Source organism: Esox lucius, chromosome 19 (genome assembly GCF_011004845.1).
Source record: "Esox lucius isolate fEsoLuc1 chromosome 19, fEsoLuc1.pri, whole genome shotgun sequence".
Lineage (NCBI taxonomy): Eukaryota > Metazoa > Chordata > Actinopteri > Esociformes > Esocidae > Esox > Esox lucius.
The window spans coordinates 43555001-43582849 of NC_047587.1; the positions used below are offsets into that span (position 1 = coordinate 43555001).

General features: G+C 45.8%; 1 protein-coding gene across 3 annotated transcripts in view; it reads left to right on the forward strand.

Annotated features, from left to right (window-relative positions):
- b4galnt4a (beta-1,4-N-acetyl-galactosaminyl transferase 4a) overlaps positions 1–27849 on the forward strand; it is a 456187-nt gene that overhangs the window by 257324 nt on the left and 171014 nt on the right. For all 3 annotated transcript variants that reach the window (XM_020044136.3, XM_034288228.1, XM_034288229.1), the window contains 3 exons: positions 10193–10288; positions 10427–10517; positions 13333–13433. In XM_020044136.3, the coding sequence (XP_019899695.2) occupies positions 10193–10288; positions 10427–10517; positions 13333–13433 (288 nt within the window). The remainder of the gene's footprint in view (positions 1–10192; positions 10289–10426; positions 10518–13332; positions 13434–27849) is intronic.

Consider the following 27849-nt stretch of genomic DNA (forward strand, 5'->3'; position numbering starts at 1 on the left):
CACATACTGTTGAGACTTAGATTTGACTTTCTCTCCATTTGGAAGTGTCAGATGATCTGAAGCCCATCCCTGAGGAAAGTGGAGCAATTTGCTTTGCTGGAATCTATGCTTGAAATAACAGGGTGCTTGATCATCAAATCATTTGAGTGTTGTTGAGTAAAGCTATACCTTTAAGGTTAATGCAATTGTACTTTCTCACACTAGCCACTCTCTCAGGGTGATAAAATGTAAAGTAAACTTGCCAATGTCTTTCATTCAATACGTAAAATAAATGCAGTTCAAGTTATCTTGGATGTAGAGTGCCTCACAAAAGTATTCCTGTATCAATAATGAGCTAAGGTGGTGGGTGGGTAGATGAAGTTGACCCATCATCCCACTGAATTTACACATTTTAGAGGCCCCTCCCTCTCTTGATAATGTTTAAAACAGTGTCTTGAAATCCTACACATTTCTCCAGGGATCTGTTATGTTAATTACTACTGATTAATCGTTCATAATGAGCATGCTATTTTAGTCCAACAGTGACAAAGGACCAGTGATTCCGTTGCGTTCATTTCACCGTGGCGTCCCGCCATGGCAACATCTTTCCCGCGACGTCAAGAAAAGAAAATCTATAATCAATAAGTTTTGTTCAACAAATGTACAGGGTACACCATCTTTGTTAAGGTTAATTAGCTTTTAGGGCTATTTTCTGCATGCGATTTGAGAAACAGATCACACTTGGTAATCAGAGCCACCACGCTCTGTATGCGGCATGAGATACTCAGACGTCCTTACCATGTAACTGTTGTTTTCCCTGTGAGCACCGTGTGCAAAACACATGTTCTCCAAGACAAATTATTTTAGAGTATGTGACTCTATAGAAGGAAGGAGATAGAGAGATCACCAGAGGAACGCACGCTGAATGTACCAGTCGTTTGTTTGCTTGACTACATTAACTTTTCAGTTAAAACAGAAATGATTCTCACCTCGTTTAGATGTAGTGATCATTATTGCTGCCACAATTGTATCCCCAGTTATTTTGAGAAGCATTGACGTAAGGCATATCAGGTTTGCTAGCTAACGGTATTATTTTCTCATGCTAGCTAGTTGTTCATCCAACATTAATTGCGATGTAAATGGATCCGTTTTTGATGCAATTTTTCTTTCTTATGTAGTGTTTGCATCAAAAGAGAATGGGAGAGCAGGGACAATAGTGTCATAAAACTTATAGCTATTCGGATGAGTCTGCATTAAATAATGTATATTTTTAACCTAAATATTCCATATTAATTAAGAGAAACTTCATTAGAGGGAGGAAGAAAGTAAAGAGATTGAAAGGATGGAATAAATGAAGAGGAGGGAATAGGAAGAAAGGTCAGGGCAAGAATGGAAAGAAGAGCTGGACAGCATCTATCTATTTTCATGTGTCTCTCACTCAACGGCCCCCGATCAATAAGCAGTACTATATGAATAATTTTAGGGCAAGAATAAGGACTTTGTTTTTCTCCAAGCTCAAATGCGTGTTTACTACAAACTTTACTGCAATTGTCTCTTCATTGGTTGCGTTGGGCAAAGTGCATACCGCATATCATGCGAACGGTCCTTTACTCCCCGTTCACACATAAGCAGCATGCCGTTGTTGAAAGCAGAAGCGCTCCATTGCTAGTCATTCAAAAAAGGCTTCCCACCCTGTTCCGTGCAGCCAGCTGGCAGCGCTGGCTATGGAGGAATGGCAGGGAGGAAAATATTGAGTGTTCTATTTTTTTTTCTTCTGCGGAAAGCCATTCCGAGGATAGTGGAAAACCATTAGGAAAGTATGTAGAAAGTACTACAATACTGAATAGTCCACCCCCTTTACACTACACCGACATGTTGGACAAACAGCACATGTTGCTAGCACAAGAACACGGAGGAAATCTATAACATCTCCCTCAAGACTTTAAGATTGCTCAGATCTCGGACGGTTGTCCTCGATCTGTTAATACGTAATATGTATTGAATACTGCTAGCTTTTACTATCAACTAAACCTAAATGCTACTTGCTAGCTGGATTTATAAAAAAAGAAAAAACAATATGGCATGCTCCCATTTTTGGTTAATGAACTTTCAGCAGGGGCTGTCACGGTTCTCATAAACTGCCTGTAGGCTATCCCCTGCGTAGCCTTTTAGTGATGAATGAAGATAAGTACTCTGTGTTGTTTATGTTGGGCCTGTCTTTTTATCCTTAACAACAGTAGGTTACTTTTCCTAGCTATGTTTTGTGGTATAAATGTTGCCTGCATAGTGCATAGTGCATTGCGATGTTTTGGCTTGCATGTTTAAAGTAAGTGATTGGTCAAAACTGCAGAAGCTGTATGATTTCAGCTGCCTCCCCATGTTACTAGCAAAACGGCAATAGCGGATTCAAACCGGATTTCACCATAAGAACAGTGGATGCCGTTGTTGAAAGCGGAAGCGCTGCACTGCTAGCCATTCAAACAAGGCAACACGCCACGCTCCATGCAACATTATCGACAGTAGGTATTGGACTAGAAAACAAAAGGATGCTGGTTCAAATCTCACAGCCCAAAAAAAAAAACTAATTATGTCCATATGCAATGTAGTCATAATTCATATATTCATATATTCAATTTAAAATATGACTGATGTATGTACTAGCTGTGAACTTAATCCAATTAGAAAATGCACCCTATACTCAATATTTGGTAGAACAGACTTTGGTCGAAATAACTGGAATCAAGCTCCTATAGCCATGGATGAGCTTCTTGCACCTATGTATTGACAATTTGGCTGTATTTTTGTGCTAACTGCTCTAGTTCTCCTCAGTTCAAAGAGATTTTTAACTAGATTAATATATGTGGGATTTTGCTCATCCCTACTCCAAAACACTATGACTATTGTTGTTTATCTCAGATAAACTGTCAATGTTGTATTCCTAAATAATGTTTTTTTTACTATATAACATTTAATTTAACTGAACTGACACTTCCTATGTATACCAGGCAGTTTTGTTAATTAATGGTATCAATCCGAATTTTTTCAGGAATAGGACATTGATATAACTTTGTTATGTTATCCCCCTCCATGAACTGCCACCTTAACGTGGTGGAGGGGTTTGAGTACCCAAGTGACCCTAGGAGCTATGTTGTCTGGGGATATATGCCCCTGGTAGGGTCTCTCAAGGCAAACAGGTCCTAGGCGACGGGTCAGACTAAGAGCGGTTCAAAACCCTTTAATGATGAGAAAAATGTTGAGGTCTGTGACGACCACCCTGGAGCCAGGCCTGGGGTTGGGGCTCGTACGCGAGCGCCTGGTGGCCGGGCATTTCCCCATGGGGCCCGGCCGGGCTCAGCCCGAATGAGCGACGTGGGGCCGCCTTCCCGTGGGCTCACCACCCACAGGAGGGACCATAAGGGGCGTAGAGGATCGGGCGGCAGTCGAAGGTGGGGGCCTAGACAACCCGATCCCTGGACACGGAAACTAGCTCTAGGAACGTGGAACGTCACCTCGCTGGCGGGGAAGGAGCCTGAGATCGTGCGTAAGGTGGAGAGGTTCCGACTAGAGGTAGTCAGGATCACCTCTACACACGGCTTGGGCTCTGGAACCACACTCCTTGAGAGAGGATGGACTCTTCACCACTCTGGAGTTGCCCATGGTGAGAAGCGGCGGGCTGGTGTGGGTTTGCTTATAGCTCCCCAGCTCTGCCGCCATGTGTTGGAGTTTACCCCGGTGAACGAGAGGGTCGTTTCCCTGTGCCTACAGGTCGAGGATAGGTCTCTCACTGTTGTTTGTGCCTACGGTCCGAACGTCAGTGCAGATAACCCGACCTTCTTGGAGTCTCTGGGAGGGGTGCTGGAAAGTGCTCCGACTAGGGACTCCATCGTTCTACTGGGGGACTTCAACGCCCACGTGGGCAACGACAGTGACACCTGGAGGGGCGTGATTGGGAGGAACGGCCCCCCTGATCAGAACCCGAGCGGTGTTCAGTAATTGGACTTCTGTGCTAGTCACAGTTTGTCCATAACGAACACCATGTTCAAGCATAAGGGTTTCCATCAGTGCACGTGGCACCAGGACACCCTAGGCCGTAGGTCAATGATCAACTTTGTTGTCGTTTCATCTGACCTGCGGCCGTATGTCTTGGACACTCGGGTGAAGAGAGGGGCGGAGCTGTCAACTGATCACCACCTGGTGGTGAGTTGGATCCAATGGCAGGAGAGGAAGCTGGACAGACTCGGCAGGCCCAAGCATATTGTAAGGGTCTACTGGGAACGTCTGGCCGAGTCTCCTGTCAGAGAGATCTTTAACTCCCACCTCCGGCAGAGCTTCGACTGGATCCCGAGGGAGGCTGGAGATATTGAGTCCGAGTGGACCATGTTCTCCACTGTCATTGTCGAAGCGGCCGCTCTGAGCTGTGGCCGTAAGGTCTCCGGTGCCTTTCGAGGTGGCAATCCCCGAACCCGGTGGTGGACATCGGAAGTAAGGGATGCCGTCAAGCTGAAGGAGGAGTCCTATCAGGCCTGGTTGGCTGACGGGTACCGGCAGGCCCAACGGACTGCAGCCCTGGTGGTTGTGGAGGCATAAACTCGGGCCTGGGAGGAGTTCGGTGAGGCCATGGAGAAGGACTTTCAGCTGGCATCAAAGAGATTCTGGCAAACCGTCCAGCGCCTCAGAAGAGGGAAACAGTGCCCTACCAACGCTGTTTACAGAGGTGGGCAGCTGTTGACCTCAACTGGGGATGTCGTCGGGCGGTGGAAGCAGTACTTCGAGGATCTCCGCAATCCCGCCGTCACATCTTCCATTGAGGAAGCAGAGGATGAGGGCTCATCAGTTGGACTCGTCCATCACCCGGGCTGAAGTCACAGAGCTAGTCAAGAAACTCCTCGGTGGCAAGGCACCGGGGGTGGATGAGATCCGCCCTGAGTACTTCAAGTCTCTGGATGTTTTGGGGCTGACAACATCTGTGCAACATCGCGTGGCGGTCGGGGACAGTGCCCCTGGGATGGCAGATCGGGGTGGTGGTCCCTCTTTTTAAGAAGGGGGACCGGAAGGTGTGTTCCAACTCAAGGGGGATCACACTTCTCAGCCTCCCCGGGAAAGTCTATGCCAGGGTACTAGAGAGGAGAATACGGCCGATAGTAGAACCTCGGCTTGAGGAGGAACAGTGTGGTTTTCGCCTGGGCTGTGGAACACTGGACCAGCTCTATACCCTCTACGGGGTGTTGGAGGGTTCATGGGAGTTTGCCCAACCAATCTACATGTGTTTTGTGGATTTGGAGAAGCCATTCGACTGTGTCCCTCGCGGCATCCTGTGGAGAGTGCTTCAGGAATATGGGGTCCTGGGTCCTTTGCTAAGGGCTGTAAGGTCCCTGTACGACCGAAGCAGGAGCTTGGTCCGCATTGCCGACAGTAAGTCAGACTTGTTCCCAGTGCATGTTGGACTCCGGCAGGGCTGCCCTTTTTCGCCGGTTCTGTTCATAATTTTTATGAACAGAATTTCTAGGCGCTGCCAGGGGTCGGAGGGTGTCAGGTTTGGGGACCACACAATTTCGTCTCTGCTCTTTGTGGATAATGTTGTCGTGTTGGCCCCTTCAAACCAGGACCTTCAGCATGCACTGGGACGGTTTGCAGCCGAGTGTGAAGCGGTGGGGATGAGAATCAGTACCTCCAAATCCGAGGCCATGGTCCTCAGTCGGAAAAGGGTGGCTTTCCCACTTCAGGTTGGTGGAGAGTGCCTGCCTCAAGTGGAGGAGTTTAAGTATCTAGGGGTCTTGTTCACGAGTGAGGGAAGGATGGAATGGGAGATTGACAGACGGATCGGTGCAGCTTCTGCGGTAATGCGGTCGATGTATCGGTCTGTCGTGGTGAAGAAAGAGCTGATATGCAAAGCAAATGATAGGTGAGAAGCTCGGTCACCCGGGAGGAGCTCAGAGTAGAGCCGCTGCTCCTCCACATCGAGAGGGGTCAGCTGAGGTGGCTTGGGCATCTGTTTCGGATGCCTCTGGAACTCCTTCCTGGGAAGGTGTTCCGGTCCCGTCCCTCCGGGAGGAGACCCCGGGGAAGACCTAGGACACGCTGGAGGGACTATGTCTCCCGTCTGGCCTGGGAATGCCTCTGTGTCCCCCCGGAAGAGCTGGAGGAAGTGTCTAGGGAGAGGGAAGTCTGGGCATCTCTGCTTAGACTGCTGCCCTCGCGACCCGGCCCCCGGATAAGCGGAAGAAAAAAAAAGAAAAAAAATGATGATGACATAACTTTGTGAACAACCACTTATAATTTGCTAGCTACAGATGACATCATTGCAGAATAACAGAGGCTGTTTGTGGTGGCCAAAGAAAATGGTTAGCATAGTGCCAGTTTGAAGTCAGCAAATTTTTGTTTAGTATGGAGCCCCCCCAAAAAAATGCTATTGTCCACCTGCACCTGCTTGCACTTTCTTTATGTTCCCACCGCAAACCACCATAGAGACACGTAAAGGTACAATAAACAATCCTTTAATATCAATAAAAAAATACAAATATTATGTTCACAAACAACCCGGGTATAAGCACAAGAACACAGAACAAGTATTTATACTAATCATGAACTAATTGTAAAGCTAATAAAAAGGCTCAAGTTTCTCCTTTGATAAGTTACACCAATAATCTCCCAAAACCTGTTATCAGACAATACCTACATAATGCACAACATCCAGAAATAACAACTCCATAGAGGAAGGTTGGAGGCTAAGGCTAGTAGCCCCTACATTACCACAATGTCTCGGATCCACCAGTACGTGGAATTGTGTCAGTTCCTTTCACTCGTTTGCTCAGGGTGTAACTAAAAGTCCTCTCCAGTCGCGGTCCCTCCAAATACTGGCACCGCAGCATCGTCCGTCGAGCCGCCTGCTTTCGAATGACCTCGGACAGGATAAGGTAGCAAACAAGAGAGAAATGCATAACACACAGAATTCTGCACATTAGTTCATAAGAAACAAGCACCTCCCTTTCACGCAGTATTGAGAGCGTGGTATGAGTAGACTTCTCTGCATGATACAATCCTGATAGTCTGGCCGCAGGCACCTTTTTGCTTGCTCGGTTTGATCGGACACCAAAACGGAAAATACTTCCCTTTTCCATTCGCTTCCCTGTCCTTTTAAATGCATCTGATTATTAATTAGTCCCAGAAACTGGAAGAGGTAGAATTGGTAGAACAGCCGTTTTTCATTGTCATTAATGTCCATGCCGACTCGGTTAGCCACCATGCCCAACACACAATTGTCACAACGTGTTCATATCAGTTATGAACACATAACAAAACACTCCAAACGCACTCAGCATAAAACACCACACCCTCATGCAACAGAATTAAAATATGATACACTAATCTTATACACAGCACACAAACTGCACAAGGCTTGGTGGCTGGGGGGTGCGTAACCGAGCTCAGGGTCATTTGTGTCACTAGCATTAGAGATTTTTGAATTTAGTTTAAAATGTTTTTTTAGTTAATTTCTGCGTGCAATGCAGCTTTGTTGGCTTGGCAGTTTCAATTCATGCTAATTGCTGGGGTTATTGCCTTGTTGATGCTAGAGGTCAGAGGAGAATGGGCTGACTGATTCAAGCTGATAAAAGAGCAACTTTGACTGAAATAACCACTCGTTACAACCGAGGTATGCAGCAAAGCATTTGTGAAGCCACAACACGCACAACCTTGAGGCGGATGGGCTACAACAGCAGAAGACCCCACCGGGTACCACTCATCTCCACTACAAATAGGAAAAAGAGGCTACAATTTGCACAAGCTCACCAAAATTGGACAGTTGAAGACTGGAAGAAGGTTTGCCTGGTCTGATGAGTCTCGATTTCTGTTGAGACATTCAGATGGTAGAGTCAGAATTTGGCATATACAGAATGAGAATATGGATCCATCATGCCTTGTTACCACTGTGCAGGCTGGTGGTGGTGGTGGTGTAATGGTGTGGGGGATGTTTTCTTGGCACACTTTAGGCCCCTTAGTGCCAATTGGACATTGTTTAAATGCCACGGCCTACCTGAGCATTGCTTCTGACCATGTCCATCCCTTTATGACCACCATGTACCAGAGATGGGGACAAGTCACACATGGTCAAGTCCAAGCAAGTCTCAAGTCTTAACCATCAAGTCTCGAGTCAAGTCTCAAGTCACAGTTCAGATAAATCAAGCAAGTCAAGTCAAGGGTTCACCCTAAGCAAGTCAAGTCAAGCCTGATAAGTTTCAAGTCAAGTCAAGTCACAGTACTAAAGAGATGAACACACACACACACTGTCCTCTGTTTCTGACGTGCGCTCGGTGCGAAGCTCGATTTCAAAATCAAATATTTTTCTCCTCCGCGGTACAATTTTTTGGGGGGACGAAGCGGAGGGATCTTGAATCAGCCTGAAGGGGTTGTATTCGCTGTAACAACCGCCTCGCTATACCTTATCCCGCTTATTACATGGCTACCTACCAAATAAATCTATAATTTGACACAAAATATTGATTTCAAAAGGAATTTATTGATATAAAAACGATTGTATTGCTTCCTCTAAAGAAAATAGTCTGTTCCGTCTCTGGTTAGAATCCTGCTGCGTCCATAGCAATGCGCTGTTTTTCATGGCAACAGTCTGTTATCAAGAAATAACACGCATTCTGCACTGTAATTCAGCCAATCCATGTAATAAGGGCTAATAATAACAACCTTATAAACTAATTATTGTGACTGAAAAACTGCCTAATATGTAATTACGCTGTAATTATTCGTCTGTATGAGTAAAAAAAGAAACCTCTTCGAAATGTTTAGGTGCTAGTAATCACATCGGCGCCTCCATGTTAGCCTTTCATGCAGTAAAGTTAACTGTTATGGTGTAAGCACAATGCTTTTTAGTTTCCACACGCAGTCCACAAACACTTGAAAATGCCCACATTTAATACAGACATTATAGCCTATGTGTAATTATATACATGCCCGCTCATTTTAAGATGCCCATCAACATTAAAATTCAGGCTATGCCACTGTTATAGTCAAATTCCCTTACATCTATTTAATAGACGTATTCAGTAATGATAATGGTCACATTTCTAACAAGAAAAAAAAAAACATAATATGCAACCAAGGCCAAATTATGACAAACAAAAGATTAATTCATTAAATTAGTAACTTAATCGTTATAGATCTTAGTGAAACTGAATATAAAGAGATTACTCTTACCTTTCCTTGTGGTTCTTAAAATAACTAATGCAATTTGACGTTGTTGCATATTTTGCATCTGGCAAATCTTTTTTTATTCACACAGTCCAGTTCAAAGTCATTGTATCCAAACGATACTATTTGTGGAGCTCGACTAACGTAACTGTCCGCCATGTTTGGCGCGGTTTGAATTGTGCAGCGTTAAAGGCACATACGCTGATTAGTGGTGCTGATGTCACAACATATAAAATAATTGCTGTTTGTTTATTATAAGTTCAAGTCATTGTCAAGTCTTCCACTTCAATTCAAGTCAAGTCTCAAGTAACTTGTTCTCAAGTCAAAGTCAAGTCAAGTCATTTTCATACTTTAATCAAGCAAGTCACAAGTCCTGAAAAATGTGACTCGAGTCAGACTTGAGTCAAGTCATGTGACTCGAGTCCCCCACCGCTGCCATGTACCCATCCTCTGATGGCTACTTCCAGCAGGATAATGCACCATGTCACAAAGCTTGAATCATTTAAAATTGGTTTCTTGAACATGACAATGAGTTCACTGTACTGAAATGGCCCCCACAGTCACCAGATCTCAACCCAATAGAGCATCTTTGGGATGTGGTGGAACGGGAGCTTTGTGCCCTGGATGTGCATCCCACAAATCTCCATCAACTGCAAGATGCTATCCTATCAATATGGGCCAACATTTCTAAAGAATGCTTTTAGCACCTTGTTGAATCAGTGCCAAGTAGAATTAAGGCAGTTCTGAAGGCGAAAGGGGGTCAAACACAGTATTTGTATGGTGTTCCTAATAATCCTTTAGGTGAGTGTATTTCAGTTGAACTGTTCACATTATAGGTCACATTAAAAATGGAAAAAGGTCTGGCATGATTTATCTTTGTCTCATTCTTTTACATCACATAAACCTGACATTTTAAGGGGTGTGTAGACTTTTTATATCCACTGTATGTGGAACATTGGACAAACGTAATTATACAATTTATCAATATTTCTTGGTATCTCTTTTTCCACAGTTCAAAGGGCAAGCCAACCTCCATGTGTTTGAGGACTGGTGTGGCTCATCTGTAGCCCAGCTCCGAAAGAACCTGCACTTTCCCTTGTATCCTCACGTAAGTATGCTGTGGTCGGTTTCTTTTAGTTAGCCTGTCCATCAGTATATTTTGGTCTGTCTGTGTTTCTCTGTCTCATTTCTCTGTCAGTCATGTTCAGGTCTTCAGCTTATGGCTAGTACACATCTCTTGTTCTAGATGAGAACTACAGTGAAGAAGCTAGCTGTGGCTCCAAAATGGAAGAATTATGGTCTCCGAATATTTGGCTTTCTCCACCCCTATAGAGATGGTGAGTACCATTTGCTCATACAGTGCGTCCACTTATATCCTGGAGATAGTCGTGTTACATTAAGTTACTTTCATTGGAAAAATATTGGTTAAAATAAGTGACAAACACTGCACCAAGTGTTTACATTTTAAATTAGATGACATTTTACGTTTCAGTCATTCAGCAGACTTTCTTATTCTGAGAGACTTGAACTTGGTGTATTAATAGTAAATTATCTAGGTGAGACAACAACACATCACAATTGTAGCAAGTACATTTTTCCTCAACACAGTATTCATCAGCAAACTAATTTCTGGTAAGAAATTACAGGCTTAAGATCTATTATATAAGACAGGAGTTTTCAAACTAGGATCCACAAATAAAAACATAAATAATAAATAAATGACTTGTTTTCGGTGATGATGATAAAAATGTTGAGGTCCGTGATGTTGCCCGGTATGGCGCAGCCGGGGCCCCACCCTGGAGCCAGGCTCGGGGTTGGGGCTCGTACGCGAGCGCCTGGTGGCCGGGCCTTTCCCAATGGAGCCCGGCCAGGCTCAGCCCGAAGGAGCGACCATAAGGAGCGACCAAAAGATGTTCGCATTTATTGCTTTACTGCATTAGTTAAAAATGTAAATCATCTGCGATAGATGGCTTCAATACTGTACTGAAAAAGGAATGATCTTGTGTGGACTGTTCTACCTGAGATATGATCTCTGTAATTGCAGACAAAGGTTTCTGTACCAAATATTAAGTTCTAATTTTCTGATGTATCAAATACTTATGTCATGCAATAAAATGCAAATTCATTATTTAAAAATCATACAATGTGATTTTCTGGATTTTTGTTTTAGATTCCGTCTCTTTTTAAAGTCATTAAAAAATCATTCTAAATTACAGACCTTTACATGCTTTGTAAGTAGGAAAACCTGCAAAATCGGCAGTGTATCAAATACTTGTTCTCCCCACTGTACATTGGCAGCCAAATGTTTGGAATGATGTACAGATTTTGCTGTTTCGAAAGGAAATTGGTACTTCTATTCACCAAAGTGGCATTCAGCTGATCACAAAGTATAGTCAGGACATTACTGATGTAAAAAAGAGCATCATCACTATTTGAAAAAATAATAATAATCTAATCCCGACAAGCCCCATTTCCCTGCAGCCATCACTCCAACATCTTATCCCAAGTAATAATGCTTAATTTTTTATTTGGTACTAAACGAGTATTGTTAAAAGAAAAGGTGATGCAACACAGTTTCAATATTTTATATGCTGTCTTTCTACTTTTTCAATAAAATATCGGGCTAATTGAATTGCACACAATTGTATTCTGTTTTTATGTGCATTTTACATGGTGTCCCAACTTTTTTGGAAACAGGGTTATAGAATGTTTTAATTACTCACATAGAAATGGCAAACTGTCAGGCACAGGACGGGGATCGGATCCCTTATGAAGCAAGATCCAGCCAGAGTGGCATTATGAGAATGCAGAGAAACCAGGTATAGCGTTTATAGCAAATGTTGTCAATATGATACTTCAAGGTTCTGTTTATGTACCTGGACTTCAAATAAATTACATTTTGAAAATGGAAAACACCTGTCCATTTACATGAAAATTACGCTGATCAATTATTTACTGATATTGCAATTTATTATTAATAAACCTTTCCGACTCCAAGTTTTCTTTTCCAAATATTTCCAAAACCTTCTGTGGATAAAAAATTTAACTGTGTTTGAAATGTCATTCTTTCTAAATGAAGCAAGATAGTAATACCATGGATTTTTTTAAATATAAATTACATAGTAATAAATGCAGGGATATTATGAAGCACAGGCAGTAAACATACGCATATTGAAATGTATGCACAATACAAAAGTACCACAAAACTGGAAGAGGCAATTACTCCAAAGAAAGTGGACTGAACTAGTCTGTCTGCCACCAGTCAAAAACTTGTGGCTTAGATGGACTTAGATAAATTGTAAATGATTCATGATCGTTAGTCCCTCTCTCCACTGGTAGCTTCTTTCCAGGGTTTAATAATATCTGGGTGCAGTTGGAGCTGCAAATTGTTGATGAGAGACATTTATTCTCCAAGAAAAATAGTGTTCTTAGGTGAAGGGGCAATTTCAGCAGATAAAATGCATTTGATGAGGTTTAGTGCCTTTTTGAGAAACCCTTGTACAGTTGAAAGATGTGTGGCTTAGGGTCTCAACACAAAAATTATATTTCCTTGAGATTGACTGTTTAATATAGCATTAGATAAAGAATGATACATGTATCCATAGAGAAATTAAAATCATATTGAATAAAAATTTTAAAAAAGAACAAAGAAAGAAAATGTATCATTTTATGATAGGTTTTGATGTAGGTCAATGAGTTATCACAATTTAGGGGAGCGGAGGGTAGAGGAACAACTTAAATTAATAAGGTTATGGTATTTGGGAAGGGATTTTAATTACATATTTAAAAGCTTTGAAATCATTAAATAATTATCTGATTATCTGATATTTTCTAAAATTAATAAAAGCAAACCTTAAAAATAATAGAATACAACTAAGATTACTTGGTAAGTAAATGATGGTATCTTATTTCCACTGATTTTAGATTAAGGAATACCACTGGGTTTACACTATCAATTTAGTAGGATGCGCTTTTATCTTGACATTACACATCTTCCTAGCTGTCTTGACCTCTGAGCTTCAACTAAAAAGCAGAAGCATGCCTTGGCACTTGTATCTCTTTACACACGCAGCCACTGCATGCACACACATGCGTAATCATGAAATCACAAACCCGCACCATAACCATTTTGACCTTGTTCCTCTTTCCTAGGTGATTTCCAGTTTTCGGTGTCATCAGATGATAACTCTGAGTTCTGGCTGAGCACTGACGAGAGCCCTCTCAATGCCAGACTGCTGGTCTACGTTGGACAAGTAAGGACTGCACCACACACAAACTATTCTGTTCATTAGGGTTTCAGCAGTTCACTGGTGAAAGCCTATTGTATTTGTTCCGGTTAATTATTATTAGGGTTTCCGCAGTTCACTGGTGAAACATTATTGTTTTTGTTACCGTTGGTTATTAGTGTTTCAGCAGTTAACTGGTGAAGCATTATTGTTTTTGTACCAGTTCATTATTATTGTACTCCTGCCATTTTAAGGACTTATTGCAAATTGCAGAGAGATAAAAAGTCACAAAACGGCCCAGATTTGCATGCCAGTAAAGGCCCTAAGGCCACAACTTCTAATGCAGTCCCATGCAAATTGGCCTCAAGGTGGCGCTGTCGCAAGCCTGCAAAGGGGCCAACTTTAAAACCTCACCACTCCCACCCATATGACAGAGTCTTGATACATTGCTCCATCTTCTCACATTGAACATTTTTCTAATTGGGTCTCATATACAGTAGTCCGCCATATTGGATTTTATGCCATTTTGGAATTTGTGAAAATAGTCTAAAACACTACTCCTATACCACCTGAGGTCCATGTCCTTTGACATTTGGCATCAAAGTACCGATGTCTTCAAATATAAGCCGGGCAAGTGGGGCAAAAAACATGGCCGCTATTGACCAATGAACATGTGTGTGGGTGTGGTTTTGAACATATATGCGCACTACTATTATAAGGATACTGACATTAATATTCTACTTGGTCAGTATGTTTGACAAAGATGATAAGACAAAATGACTTCAGGTAATTTTATGTCCACCACACGGGGGCGCTATTGAGGTATTCCATGTTTGCAAGCTCACCACGCTCACCCAATTAGAATTAGAGCCCTGAAAAGAGGTGGATTAACCCACCTATTCATGAGGAAAACATTTGAAATTGATAACCATTAGCTCAGCCCTTATGGTTTTTTCGGACATTTTGAATTTTTGAAAAACGCTTCATAAGCTACAGCATGGAAAGTCCAATAGCATGGAAAGTCCGATATTCACGTCCTTTGACATTTGAAATCTAAAGACCAAGGTCTGTTAAAGATGTATACGTTAAGCCTGTATGTTATTGACCAATACACTTTCAAGTGGGCGTGGTTTTGTACTTAAAAGCATATTAATAAGATACCGTTGATCATATTATAATACAACTTGCTAGACATGTTCAGAACCTTGACAGGACATACTGTGTGCAGGCATTTTCCATTTGACCACATGGGGGGAATGTTGAGTCAGACATCTTTGCAAGCTCACGCCACCCCCTCTGTTTGACATAGAGACTGAAAAAATGGGGGATAAGTCCATGTCCTCACAATGAACATATTAAGAATAAGAAAAATAATTATGAAATGTTGCATGTTTGATTTTTTATTTAATGTTTTAAAAACATTGTTATTTGAACCCAAATAACAATTGCACACCTCAGTTGTTGTGTGTGTGATCAACGTGCACGCAAAGGTGAACACGCATAACCAGATCAGTGACCGATGAAGCGCTAGTTTAGTTTTCTCCAGATTTGGTTGGTTGGATGGATGGTAAAAACAGAGTATATCTATGATTATATTAGCCAATCCATATAAAATGTGATTTAGTTGTGAGATACTATCGACACATCTTTCTCAGAACAATGATAAGGATAGGCCTACCTGCTGTTATATCATATTCAGACAGGAATTGTTTAGGCAACTATTTGTTTGATAGCTGTAACATGGCACTGCTTTCAAAATAAAACATTATATGAAATTAATCACGATATTTGAGGAAATAAGGTGTCTGGAAGCACTCTGCCAAAGGATGGTGATTTGCATTTGATGCAGCCACCTGAACTCCATGCAGGTAGGCTATGTGATTCTGCTTGCTTTGGCTGCTGACAACACTGATTATAAGCACAGTATTAAACCCTTTGAACCCTTGAAGTATATTTCTTTAATTTGTGTATTGAAAATCCATCGCTGGTGGCCCTAATAACCGCAGGTTACATTTGCGTGGGTAAAACATATGTGTGGGTGTTCAAAACATCAGACTGCTGCAGATTTAGTGCACAAATAGCTACAATATCTTGATTTTTATATGCAATAATGTCAATGCCTTTTTTGAGAAATTTCCATTTATATTTCAATCAGGTATTGAATAGGGATGCACCAATTGCAATTATTTGTCTGACTTGCCGATTCCGATTTTCTTATAATTGAGAGCATACACATTTTTTGTAAACTATTCTTTATGTATGGGGCCCAGCCGGGCTCAGCCCGAAGGAGCGACATGGGGCCGCCTTCCCGTGGGCTCACCACCCACAGGAGGGACCATAAGGGGGCGGTGCGGAGAGGATCGGGCGGCAGTCAAAGGCGGGGGCCTAGACAACCCGATCCCTGGACACGGAAACTAGCTCTAGGAACGTGGAACGTCACCTCGCTGGCGGGGAAGGAGCCTGAGATCGTGCGTGAGGTGGAGAGGTTACGACTAGAAGTAGTCGGGATCACCTCTACGCACGGCTTGGGCTCTGGAACCACACTCCTTGAGAGAGGATGGACTCTTCACCACTCTGGAGTTGCCCATGGTGAGAGGCGGCGGGCTGGTGTGGGTTTGCTTATAGCTCCCCAGCTCTGCCTCCATGTGTTGGAGTTTACCCCGGTGAACGAGAGGGTCGTTTCCCCGCGCCTACAGGTCGGGGATAGGTCTCTCACTGTTGTTTGTGCCTATGGGCCGAACGGCAGTGCAGAGAAACCAACCTTCTTGGAGTCTCTGGGAGGGGTGCTGGAAAGTGCTCCAACTGGGGACTCTATCCTTCAATGCCCACGTGGGCAACGACAGTGATACCTGGAGGGGCATGATTGGGAGGAACGGCCCCCCTGATCTGAACCTGAGCGGTGTTCAGTAATTGGACTTCTTTGCTAGTCACAGTTTGTCCATAAGGAACACCATGTTCAAGCATAAGGGAGTCCATCAGTGCACTTGGCACCAGGACACCCTAGGCCGCAGGTCGATGATCAACTTTGTTGTCGTTTTATCTGACTTGCGGCCGTATGTCTTGGACACTCGGGTGAAGAGAGGGGCGGAGCTGTCAACTGATCACCACCTGGTGGTGAGTTGGATCCGATGGCGGGGGAGGAAGCTGGACAGACTCGGCAGGCCCAAGCGTACTGTAAGGGTCTACTGGGAACGTCTGGCCGAGTCTCCTGTCAGAGAGCTCTTTAACTCCCACCTCCGACAGAGCTTCGACTGGATCCCGAGGGAGGTTGGAGATATTGAGTCCGAGTGGACCATGTTCTCCACCGCCATTGTCGAAGCAGCCGCTCGGAGCTGTGGCCGTAAGGTCTCCGGTGCCTGTCGAGGCAGCAATCCCAGAACATGGTGGTGGACACCGGAAGTAAGGGATGCCGTCAAGCTGAAGAAGGAGTCCTATCAGGCCTGGTTTGGCTTGTGGGACTCCTGAGGCAGCTGACGGGTACCGACAGGCCAAGCGGACTGCAGCCCGGGTGGTTTTGGAGGCAAAAACTTGGGGCTGGGAGGAGTTCGGTGAGGCCATGGAGAAGGACTATCGGCTGGCCTTGAAGAGATTCTGGCAAACCGTCCGGCGCCTCAGGAGAGGGAAACAATGCCCTACCAACGCTGTTTACAGTAGAGGTGGGCAGCTGTTGACCTCAACTGAGGATGTCGTCAGGCGTTAGAAGGCGTACTTCGTGGATCTCCGCAATCCCGCCGTCACGTCTTCCATTGAGGAAGCAGAGGATGAGGGCTCAGAGGTGGACTCGTCCATCACCCGGGCTGAAGTCACAGAGGTGGTCAAGAAACTCCTCGGGGGCAAGGCACCGGGGGTGGATGAGATCCGCCCTGAGTACCTCAAGTCTCTGGATGTTGTGGGGCTGTCTTGGTTGACACGCCTGTGCAACATTGCGTGGCGGTCGGGGACAGTGCCTCTGGGACGGCAGACCGGGGTGGTGGTCCCTCTTTTTAAGAAGGGGGACCGGAGGGTGTGTTCCAACTATAGGGGGATCACACTTCTCAGCCTCCCCGGGAAAGTCTATGCCAGGGTTCTGGAGAGGAGAATACGGCCGATAGTAGAACTCAGATTCAGGAGGAACAGTGTGGTTTTCGTCCGGGCCGTGGAACACTGGACAAGCTCTATACCCTCTACGGGGTGTTGGAGGGTTCATGGGAGTTTGCCCAACCAATCCACATGTGTTTTGTGGATTTGGAGAAGGCATTTGACTGTGTCCCTCGCGGCATCCTGTGGAGAGTGCTTCAGGAATATGGGGTCCTGGGTCCTTTGCTAAGAAGCAGGAGCTTGGTCCGCATTGCCGGCAGTAAGTCTGACTTGTTCCCAGTGCATGTTGGACTCCGGCAGGGCTGCCCTTTGTCGCCGGTTCTGTTCCTAATTTTTATGGACAGAATTTCTAGGCGCAGCCAGGGGTCAGAGGGTGTGAGGTTTGGGGACCACACAATTTCGTCTCTGCTTTTTGCGGATGATGTTGTCGTGTTGGCCCCTTCAAACCAGGACCTTCAGCATGCACTGGGACGGTTTGCAGCCGAGTGTGAAGCGGTGGGGATGAGAATCAGTACCTCCAAATCCAAGGCCATGGTCCTCAGTCGGAAAAGCTGCATTTAGAGAATCTAAGAATAAATGGTGCGGATAGATATCTCAGCGCAAAAGTGATGCAATATGGCCAATAGTAGGTGAATGCTGAAACACGCTGAATGCTTAGGGTTTCAGCAGTTCACTGGTAAAGGTACGATGGTTACTTTCGTAACCCCAGTTCTATGAGTGGAGCGTCGCCCATAGGGGCTTCGCTCCTATTGGTTTACCCTCTCTGCCAATCGGCAGTCACTGAAAATTTAAATATGCAAATAGCCTTGCTCTAGGCCATCTGCCCCATGGCTATAAAAGCAGTGCACACACCCCAATCTGCCTCCCGACATACCTTTCTTCACGAGAAAAGCAGTCAGTGACACGTCAGGGCATGAACCCTATGGGCGACGCTCCACTCATAGAACTGGGGTTACGAAAGTAACCATCGTTCTATATCGTGAAGCTTTGCCCATAGGGGCTTCGCTCCTATTGGTTTAGGGCAAAGCGAGCGAGCCCAAGATGTACACCCTGCCTGTCACCCACCTCACAAAAGAGATAAGTGTCCACAGGACGGCTCCGGCTTGGAATAACCACACCACCCAGCCGCTTCCATCTGACTCACACCAAGCATATCCGGTTGTGCGCTGATCACAGCCCCCAAACGAATGTACCCACAACACCAACACATCCGGTACCTCCTCAATCAGTCTCGACTGAATCAGAGCGTCCAAGGCCAGCCTAGAGAACACGCTGAGACCCAGACTCGGCGCCCAAGTAGACGCTCAAGCACATCAAAGGCGAGCGTCCCACACACAAGTGCACAGGCATACCGGAGCTGCAAACGGACCCATGTCAATGAGCCGTTCCAGTAGCTCAACGGACCCAACTCACACCCCAGACTCAGCCACGCTGAGCACAGAGTGGGCCAACGTGCCTGTGGCCATGTCACGCAAGTAGAATCGGACAAACGGCGACGGCGTCCCCCAGGACGCGGCAGCACAGATGTCCTCCACCCCCACGACCTTAAACAGTGCGGCAGAGGCGTGGAGTGGGCCCCGAACCCACTAGGCGTAGGGACACCATGTGATGTGTAGGCAAGATCAATCGCCTCACACAACCAATGAGACAGACGCTGTTTCGACAACGGCTGGCCCACCTTAGGGCCACCAAGACACACAAACAGTTGTGGGGCGGTCCGCACCGCGGCCGTGCGCAGCACATACTGTGCCAAAGCGCGGACCGGACACAGACGATGCAACCTCTCCTCCCTCACACCTGCATGGGGAGTGGGAGAAAACGCCCACAACACCATCTTCATGGACCGAAACAACGCCTTGATCACCTTGGGCAGAAATGCCGGGTTAGGGAGCAACACTGCCCTGCTGCCATCACCATTAATGGTGAGACAGTCAGGCTGCGTCGACAGCGCACAAAGGTCACTGACCCTCTTAGCAGAGGTCAGGGCCAACAAATGGGCCGTCTTCAACGGTATCTGGTCAATAGGTTCGAACGGCTCGTCACACAGAGCCTCCAGAACCAACGCCAAATCCCACTGAGTCAGCATCCGCCGGGCCACCGGTCGGAGACTGCAGGACCCGGCCAGAAACCGTTTAACCAAGGGGTGACTAAACACAGACGCCATTGAAACCCTCATGAAATGCCGAAATGGCACAAGCGTACACCTTCAGCGTGCCAGGGGACCTTTGCTGCTCAAAGAGACTCTGCAGGAACAACAGGACACCGCCGATGTCACAACAGAGGGGTTCAACACCCCTGTCCTCACACCAGCGGGCAAAGACACCCCAGCGGCTAAAGTAACTAGCCAACGTTGAGGCTGCTCTCGTGCCCTGAATGGTCGCGACCACTTCCGCAGTCAGTCCCTGACGCCGCAGTCTGTCCTTTTTAGGAGCCAAGCCCTCAGCGGCTGGCCTAGCACAGGGAACGCCCCTATCGAGCCGTTCGCCTGCGACAACGCCCCGTGGCGGTAAGGGATCGGCCACGGCGTCCCCACCGCCATCTGGACCGCCTCCGCAAACCACAGGGGCGATCAGGATGAGCGACAGCCCTTCCGACCGCACCAGAGACATGACAGGGAGAATGCACTGCAGAGGGGGAAAAGCGTACAACAGGTGAGCCAACGCGTCCACGCCCAACGGGGGCCGGTCTCGCGCTTGAAGAGAATACCACAGGGGGCAGTGCGCATCCTCCTGGGATGCGAACAGATCCACCTGCGCCCTCCCGAAGCGTCTCCAGACCTCGGCCACAATGTCGGAGTGAAGACGCCACTCGTCATCCCGGGAGACAGCAAGTCCGCGCCAACATTGAGCTCTCCGGGAATGTGCAGGGCCCTCAGAGACCTGAGGTGCACCTGCGCCCATTCCCAAATCTGCACCGCCAACAGGTGGAGAGGCAGAGACCTGACCCCGCCCTTCCTGTTTACGTAAGCAACCGCAGTGCGGTTGTCCAATCAGACCAGCACGTCCTGGCCCCGCAGGGCCGGTGCAAAATGTAGCAACACGCGCCGGATCGTGTCCAACTCCAGCCAGTTGATGTGGCACTCCGAGGGAGACCACACTCCTCTGACTGAGCGTGACCGGCACGTTCTGCCCCAGCCCGTCAGGGACGCGTCCGTAAACACGGGGACTCGAACCGACACTCTGCCCATGGGAACTCCACGCAGCAGAGTGTGCAGGTCCCTCCAGAAAGCCAAATCCCGTTCCAACGAGACCGGGATCTTGACCAACCGTCGCCGGTGGCGCACCGGATCCAACCAGAGGAGGGCAAACCAGCGTTGAAGGCCCCTCATGTGCAGCAGACCCAGCGGGACCACCGCATGGGCCGACAACATCAGGCCCAGGAGTGACATGACCGTGTACACCGACACTGTATGTGACGGTCGTACGTGAGCCAAGGCCCGTAGAGTGGCCTCCCTACGCACCTCGTATATCCGAGCCCTCATAGGGCACTCTTTTTCCAGTTCATCGCAAAACCCAGGCGCGTGAGCTGAGTCACTAACCGGAATGTGTGATCCCTTGCCTGTTCTGCCGAATGCGCCAGAACCAACAGGTCGTCCAGGTAGGCCAGAACCCTGACCCCCTGGCCCCTCAGTGGTCCCAACACTGCCTCTACGCACTTGGTGAAAGTGTACTCGTATGCCTGACCCTGAAAGGCAAACTGCAGGAACTTCCTGTGGCGCGGCAAAACAGGGACATGAAAGTAAGCATCCTTCAGATCTACGCTGACGCAAAAATCCCTGGGATGCACACACTCCAGGAGACGTCTCATCCAAAATTGGCCGCATGCCCCCGTCTTTTTGGGCACCAGGAAGTAAGGGGAATACAGCCCCTTCTCCCTCTGCCCCAATGGGACTCGGGACACAGCCCCCTTTTCCAGAAGGTCCGCAATCTCCCCCTGCAGGGCAGCGACCTTCACAGGAGACGTCATGTAAGTCTCCACGACCCCCGAGAATGGGGGAGGCTGACAGTGAAACTGCAGCGCATACCCCTTCCTCAGCGTCCTGTCTAGACATCCCGGCAGAGTGCATAACCGACGCCACTCTGAGTAGAACAGAGAGGGCGGGCAAGAACGCAGCTGAGCGGCCGTGGCCAGCCACTGATTGTACACGTCCTCTGCCCCGACGGGCGCGGAAGGGCTGCTCATGAACAGCCAACCCGCCCAAGGCGGGGCCACCCCAAAAGGGAGAGGACGACGTGTGCATCACCTGTGTCGAGTCATCCGACTCCCCAGCGGTTACAGCCGTAACCAAGGAGACAGAGGCTTCAGCAAGCGGCGCATCTGAGCAAAGCTGACCTGACCGTATAGGGGAACGAGCAGAGAAGCCCCTCAGGGCCGACAGGGAGGGAAGTCACAGACTTAAAGAGCCTGACACCCCCGACCTCAAAGCCTGAGGACTGGGAGCCCGCTCACTAATCGCACCCAGGCCTACAGCGGCCATCTGAAAAGATGGCTCACTCACAGGTAAATAAGTTGAACACACAGCTTTATTTACATGCACAGAGGAGCACCCCACCAAATTCACACAGGGTGGGGAAGCGCCCGAGGGACACTCCCCTCCAAAGAGTCAGGCACGCCGCTTCTTGAATGGTGGGGCCTTACGGCCCCTGTCGGCGTGGAGGAGGAGGGGATGACCTCTGGGGACGAGGCTCCCTCACCTCCCGTTGCGCAGGTCGTGCAGCGTCCTGTTCAGCCACCCCTGCCGCCTTGGCACGGCGATGCTGTGCCCGGCGACATAGACGACCTCCTGGCCTCCGTGAAGCCTCAGGGGGAGCAGAGGAAGTCGCCGATGAAGAAGGGACAGGCAAGAGGGGCCCCAAGCGGAGACGTTCCTCTTTGTCCCTCTTCTGACGCACCAGGGTTCTCTCAGCCGGCGCCCCCCTCAGAGAGGAGACAGAGTACGTCAGCGAGCAGGACCTCTTCAGCGAAATACGCCTGCCATTCCATCCTTACCGGTAACGGGAGGACGGCGCAGGCTGTACATATGGGCTCTTCCGTAGCGCCATCACGAGCGTGTTGCGGCCCCAAACACGCACAACACAAAGTGTGTGTGTCCACGGCCAGGTCCAGCTCGTCGCAACGGCAGGCTGACAATGAAGCCAGCTGCCGGGGTGCCACAGTCGAAGAAGCCGCTCCAGCGGCGGAAGAAGGTGAAGTCATCCTTGACTTTTGCTGAGAATCACCAAAATGCATAAACTAAACTTTCTCGTGAAGAAAGAAGGGAGGCAGATTGGCGTGTGTGCACTGCTTTTATAGCCATGGGGCAGATGGCCTAGAGCAATGCTATTTGCATATTTAAATTTTCAGTGACTGCCGATTGGCAGACAGGGTAAACCAAAATGTCCGATCTTGATCCACTTTGATATTTGGCATCTATGGACCAAGGCCTTCAAATCTTATGTCAGCCAGGCCAGTATATCACAAAACATGGCCATTACTGACCAATAAACATGTGCGTGGACATGGTTTAGCACATATATGCACACATCACCTACATGGATATTGGTATTATAATTCTACTTGGTGCATGTGTTGACAAAGATGATATGACAATAATGATTGCAATAAAAAAAATTAGCAACCACACAGTGTCTTGGAAATCAAAAAAGATGCAAAAACTCAGGAACTTGTGAATCCAAAATAGACTTGAATGAAGATTCAAAAAAGCCAAGTTGGTCTGCAGAACAACTGCCTTTCCAACCTCGGACACTCAATTCTATGCAGTACCATCACCTGGCCATCCCATTACGCTAATTCTTTGGGCGGATCTTCTTCAATCCGCCACCATTATTCTTATCATTATTTCTTATTGGTGGCGCAGGCCTTGGAAACCCCATAAAGTAACAGGGCCATCAGGCCCTCGTGTTTAGTACATCCAACGGTGCTCTGTTTACTTCCAATGTAGGACACACATATTGCATATTGGCGATAATGTAGGACACACATTGATCATTGATGATTATACAGATTACCATACCGATTAGTTGTGTGATTAACATATTAATACATTCATTGATTACATGATTGTAATAACAGTGGTGCTATTGAGGTTTCCCACATTTGCAAGCTCCCCACGCTCACCCCGTTTGAGGTAGATCTTTGAAAAGATAAGTCAATTTCCTCACATGGATCATATTTGCATTTGGGACCCAAGAACTCAGCCATAACTGTTAGCTATTTAGTTAGCATTTGCTAATGCTAATTAACAGTAATTAATGATAGGCAACTGAGGCTTTCTGAAGCGTTTGAGGCTTTCATCAAAATGGTTCGAAAATCGGTTTGATTTCTCAAGGCTTTGAAACTCACTAAATAATAGTGTCACCAGTTGGTCAAGAATAAATATCCAAGTATTTATTGCGGAAAAGAAAGTATTAACATAAGTCATATGAAAATAAATATATTAATTTCATTAAGTGTGCTGGCACATAAAACCCAAAGTAAAACTGGATTTAACACTGTGACAGATTATTATCTAATCAACAGATTCACATTGGCAACTTAGCTATCCAATATATGGGAAGCACTTGTAAATAACTGGGCATGGAGGAAAGCCCCGGTGCCTGTCAGTAGAGATAGAACACAATTTCGGATGTAATTTTTCACCTGGTGATCATACATCTGAATGATACATATCTGTGAGAAACTCTGGAGTTAAAACATTCAGAAAATACGGTGGATCCAATGCTTGATTTAAGATGTGATATTAAAAACTGACGACCAAATATTCCTGACGCAGGAATTACAATGGCAGGGTTGCCAGTGTTATCATCAAAACATATGAGAAAGTAATCATTGGGACTCGAACTGGGCTTTGTAAAACAACAGTATATCCATCCACAGCTCTGCACGTTCACCCACCAGCCAAGTGATGCACCTAACGAAATTAGAAAACATATTCTAACAAAAGTCTAGGGTATTGGGCCTACTTGTTTTATATTGATAATGAATGTGTAGCATGAATGTTTTGACATTTATTCTTGTGAATTTCATTAGTTCTTGATAATTAGGCTGGAGACTAATTTAGTTTCATGTTATAAAGCATGGTTGGAAAGCGCCATGTATTTAAAAAAAAGCATGGTTGCGTGAGGTCCGAAGCTTCAAACGTTATCAATCATGTGATATTATTGCTCGGATCCAACCCCCGGCCCTTTCGTTCGAGCAGGTTGGGTTTACATTTCTGAGCCAGCCTACGAGCCTCCTATTCCCGCGTCCCGTAGTTCATGTAAAAACTTGGCTGTACGGTGTTTGCAAAGATTATATGAAATCTTTTAGGCTGTGTGATATCTGTAATTTTGTTTCTTTCAATATATTAAATAACCTACTCAACTTGCAATATTGTAACTGAATCACCTTGGTTTGGATCAATTACAATCCTTGTGATTTGAAGGTTAATTATACTATTTCACGCAATGCCCGCAATTTCCCCATTTTGTGAGGCAAATGTTCCTTCTTCTTTTTCGGGAAGTGGGTTCGTTTGGCTCTGTTCACCTACAACAACCATGCACGACGAAAAGTCTTGGAACGCCTTTATATCCTACTAGTTGGAAAGCCCCATGTCTTTCAAAACAAGCATGTTCTGAAATCTGTGAAGTCCGCAATCACATGTTATTTGTTTTTCTCCAAAACAAGCCTCCGCCCTTTCGCTTCGAGCAAACTGTGTTGAAATTGCTGTATTGGGCTAGCTAGCTGCCTGCCAACAGTATGCGGGTGAAACGGGTTGTTTGGGCTAGCTAGCTGCCAACAGCTCATAGCTAGCTTAATAAAATGCGGGGGATACAGGGGTGTTGGGTTAGCTGCCTGCCAACAGCTCATAGCTATAACTTTGTGCAAACTGCATTGATGTCAAGGCAGACAATTGTGAAAACCTGTTCTGAAGCTCAGTCTCTCCCTCTCTCTCTCTCTGTATACTGAAGCCCTGATGCTAGGAACTTGCAGTCAGTGCATTTTTAATCCAGATGAGGGAATAGTTTCCGACGCAATTTTAGCTACTCCTGTCATTAAATCAACAGCTACCAAATGTTTGCTAATGCAATAGCCAAGCTAACATGTAGCTATGTTACTAGTGAGATGGTGGATTGCCCAATACATACATGCTCAAATCACTTCTTTATTCTGAAATTATTAGACTAAAACATTACGAAATCAGCCAAATCTCAGTAATGATGGATTGCAGTACCTCATCAGAGATCTGCATATTACTCTGCTAAGAGTAAGTGCAAGTGCTAGCACTTGTTCCTCCAGTCCTGCCCACGCCAGGTTCAGGTGAAAGCTTTGATGGTGGTGGACGTGATTCCATCGAGTGCACCGAGGGAACAGCATCGGTAATCAGCCTCACAAGGTCCTTACTCCGAAATCCCATCTGAGATTCAAACAAATCTCCAGGTCTATAACTCTCCGGTGTGAAATGAGCGCCACAAACGACAGAGTGTGTGGTGACAGACGCGGCAGTGAAGTCTGCTCTCTTCACCTGCACAAAACGCACCCAAAAACGAAAGACCTTGCTTTTCCTAGAAGGAAAATTATGTACATGATTTCCAGACAGGCTGGAATTTGTGCAATCAGCACAAACACAATAATTTACCATTATGACTTGACTTCTCTAAAACTTTCTCTATATCTCGCTCTCTCTCACCACTGTAGAGTGAGAAGCGGAGCAGGAGCACAACCTATTGTTTGCCTCTGCCTACGTCATATGATGCGTTGCTAGCAGGAAAGGCGTATTTCAGAGCCTAGATTAAAATGGGCATTCTGTCATCAAAATTTCTGCTTTAGGGTTTGTGTGACATAGCAATTTCTAATTATGTGTTTTTAAAAGACCTCTTCTGACAACATTAAGTATTAATTCAGTTATGAATTCAACCTGCACATTCCTCTTTAAGTATGATGTGAGTTAGTTATTGTTATGAATGCAATGCGAGTCATTAATGTATATGTTTAGCTGATGCACTTATGTTTGCATTGCAGTGTTCAAACATTAAATGAAAAAGCAATTGCTATATGCGTGTTTGTGTGTGTGATGTGAGACATAGGAAAAAGACAAGGAAAAAGAGCAAGAGAAAAGGTATTTTACTAGAGAAATTATCTATCAGGATTATATTTTCCTCACTTGATACTTTCCAACATCAGGCTAAAGTAATACAATTAAAAACTAATATTTTCTCACTTGATATGTTGTTCGCCTCTTTGGCATTCTTGCTCCTAGTCAGTGTTGAGGTCTGATGTCACACATGACTTCTCCCACCGCAATCTTGTGAAACTATTCTGTAAAAGATGACACGGACCATGCACAGTTAATGACAGTAATAAAAATAATTATGCATGTGTAGTATTACAAATATATACATTTGAAAAATAAATACATCTGTGCACAAATTATTACCTGTTTCAATGAGTACTTGTGCTGGGTATTGCTTCCATCCATTGGCTGGTTGTGGGGAGATCTGAACAAAGTGTTTAAAATTTGGGCTTTGTCAGCAAGGGGGCCACCATGCAAGACCATCGGAAATACCACTACTTAGCCTCTGTTCCTCAACACAGCAGGAGAGTAAATGTACATTTGGGTACACTGTGCACATTGTTGTAGTTCACATTATTAGATAGAAACACAATTTGCTTACCTACGCATACAGTGGTGAGAATAAGTATTTGATACACTGCAGATTTTGCAGGTTTTCCTACTTACAAAGCATGTAGAGGTCTGTCATTTTTATCATAGGTACACTTCAACTGCGAATCTACAACAAAGATGGAATCTAAAACAAAAATCCAGAGAATCACATTGTATGATTTTTAAATAATTAATCAGCATTTTATTGCATGACAAGTATTTGATCACTTACCAACCAGTAAGAATTCCGGCTCTCACAGACCTGTTAGCTTTTCTTTAAGAATACCTTCTGTTCTCCACTCATTACCTGTAGTAACTGCACTTGTTTGAACTCGTTACCTGTATAAAAGACACCTGTCCACACACTCAATCAAACAGACTCCAACCTCTCCACAATGGCCAAGACCAGAGAGCTGTGTAAGGACATAAGGGATAAAATTGTAGACCTGCACAAGGCTGGGATGGGCTACAGGACAATAGGCAAGCAGCTTGGTGAGAAGGCAATAACTGTTGGCGCAATTATTAGAAAATGGAAGTAGTTCAAGGTGACGGTCAAAAATTGTTTTGTAGCAAAAATAACTTGTTGCCGGTAAAGGTCTGTATCGGACTTAGGTCAGGAAATAAATGGCCACGGAAAAGACAGCGCAGGATTGTACAAAGTAAACCCATAGAACCGCCTATCGCAGACCCATTTCCTGGCCACAGATTTCTTTCGATCGTTTA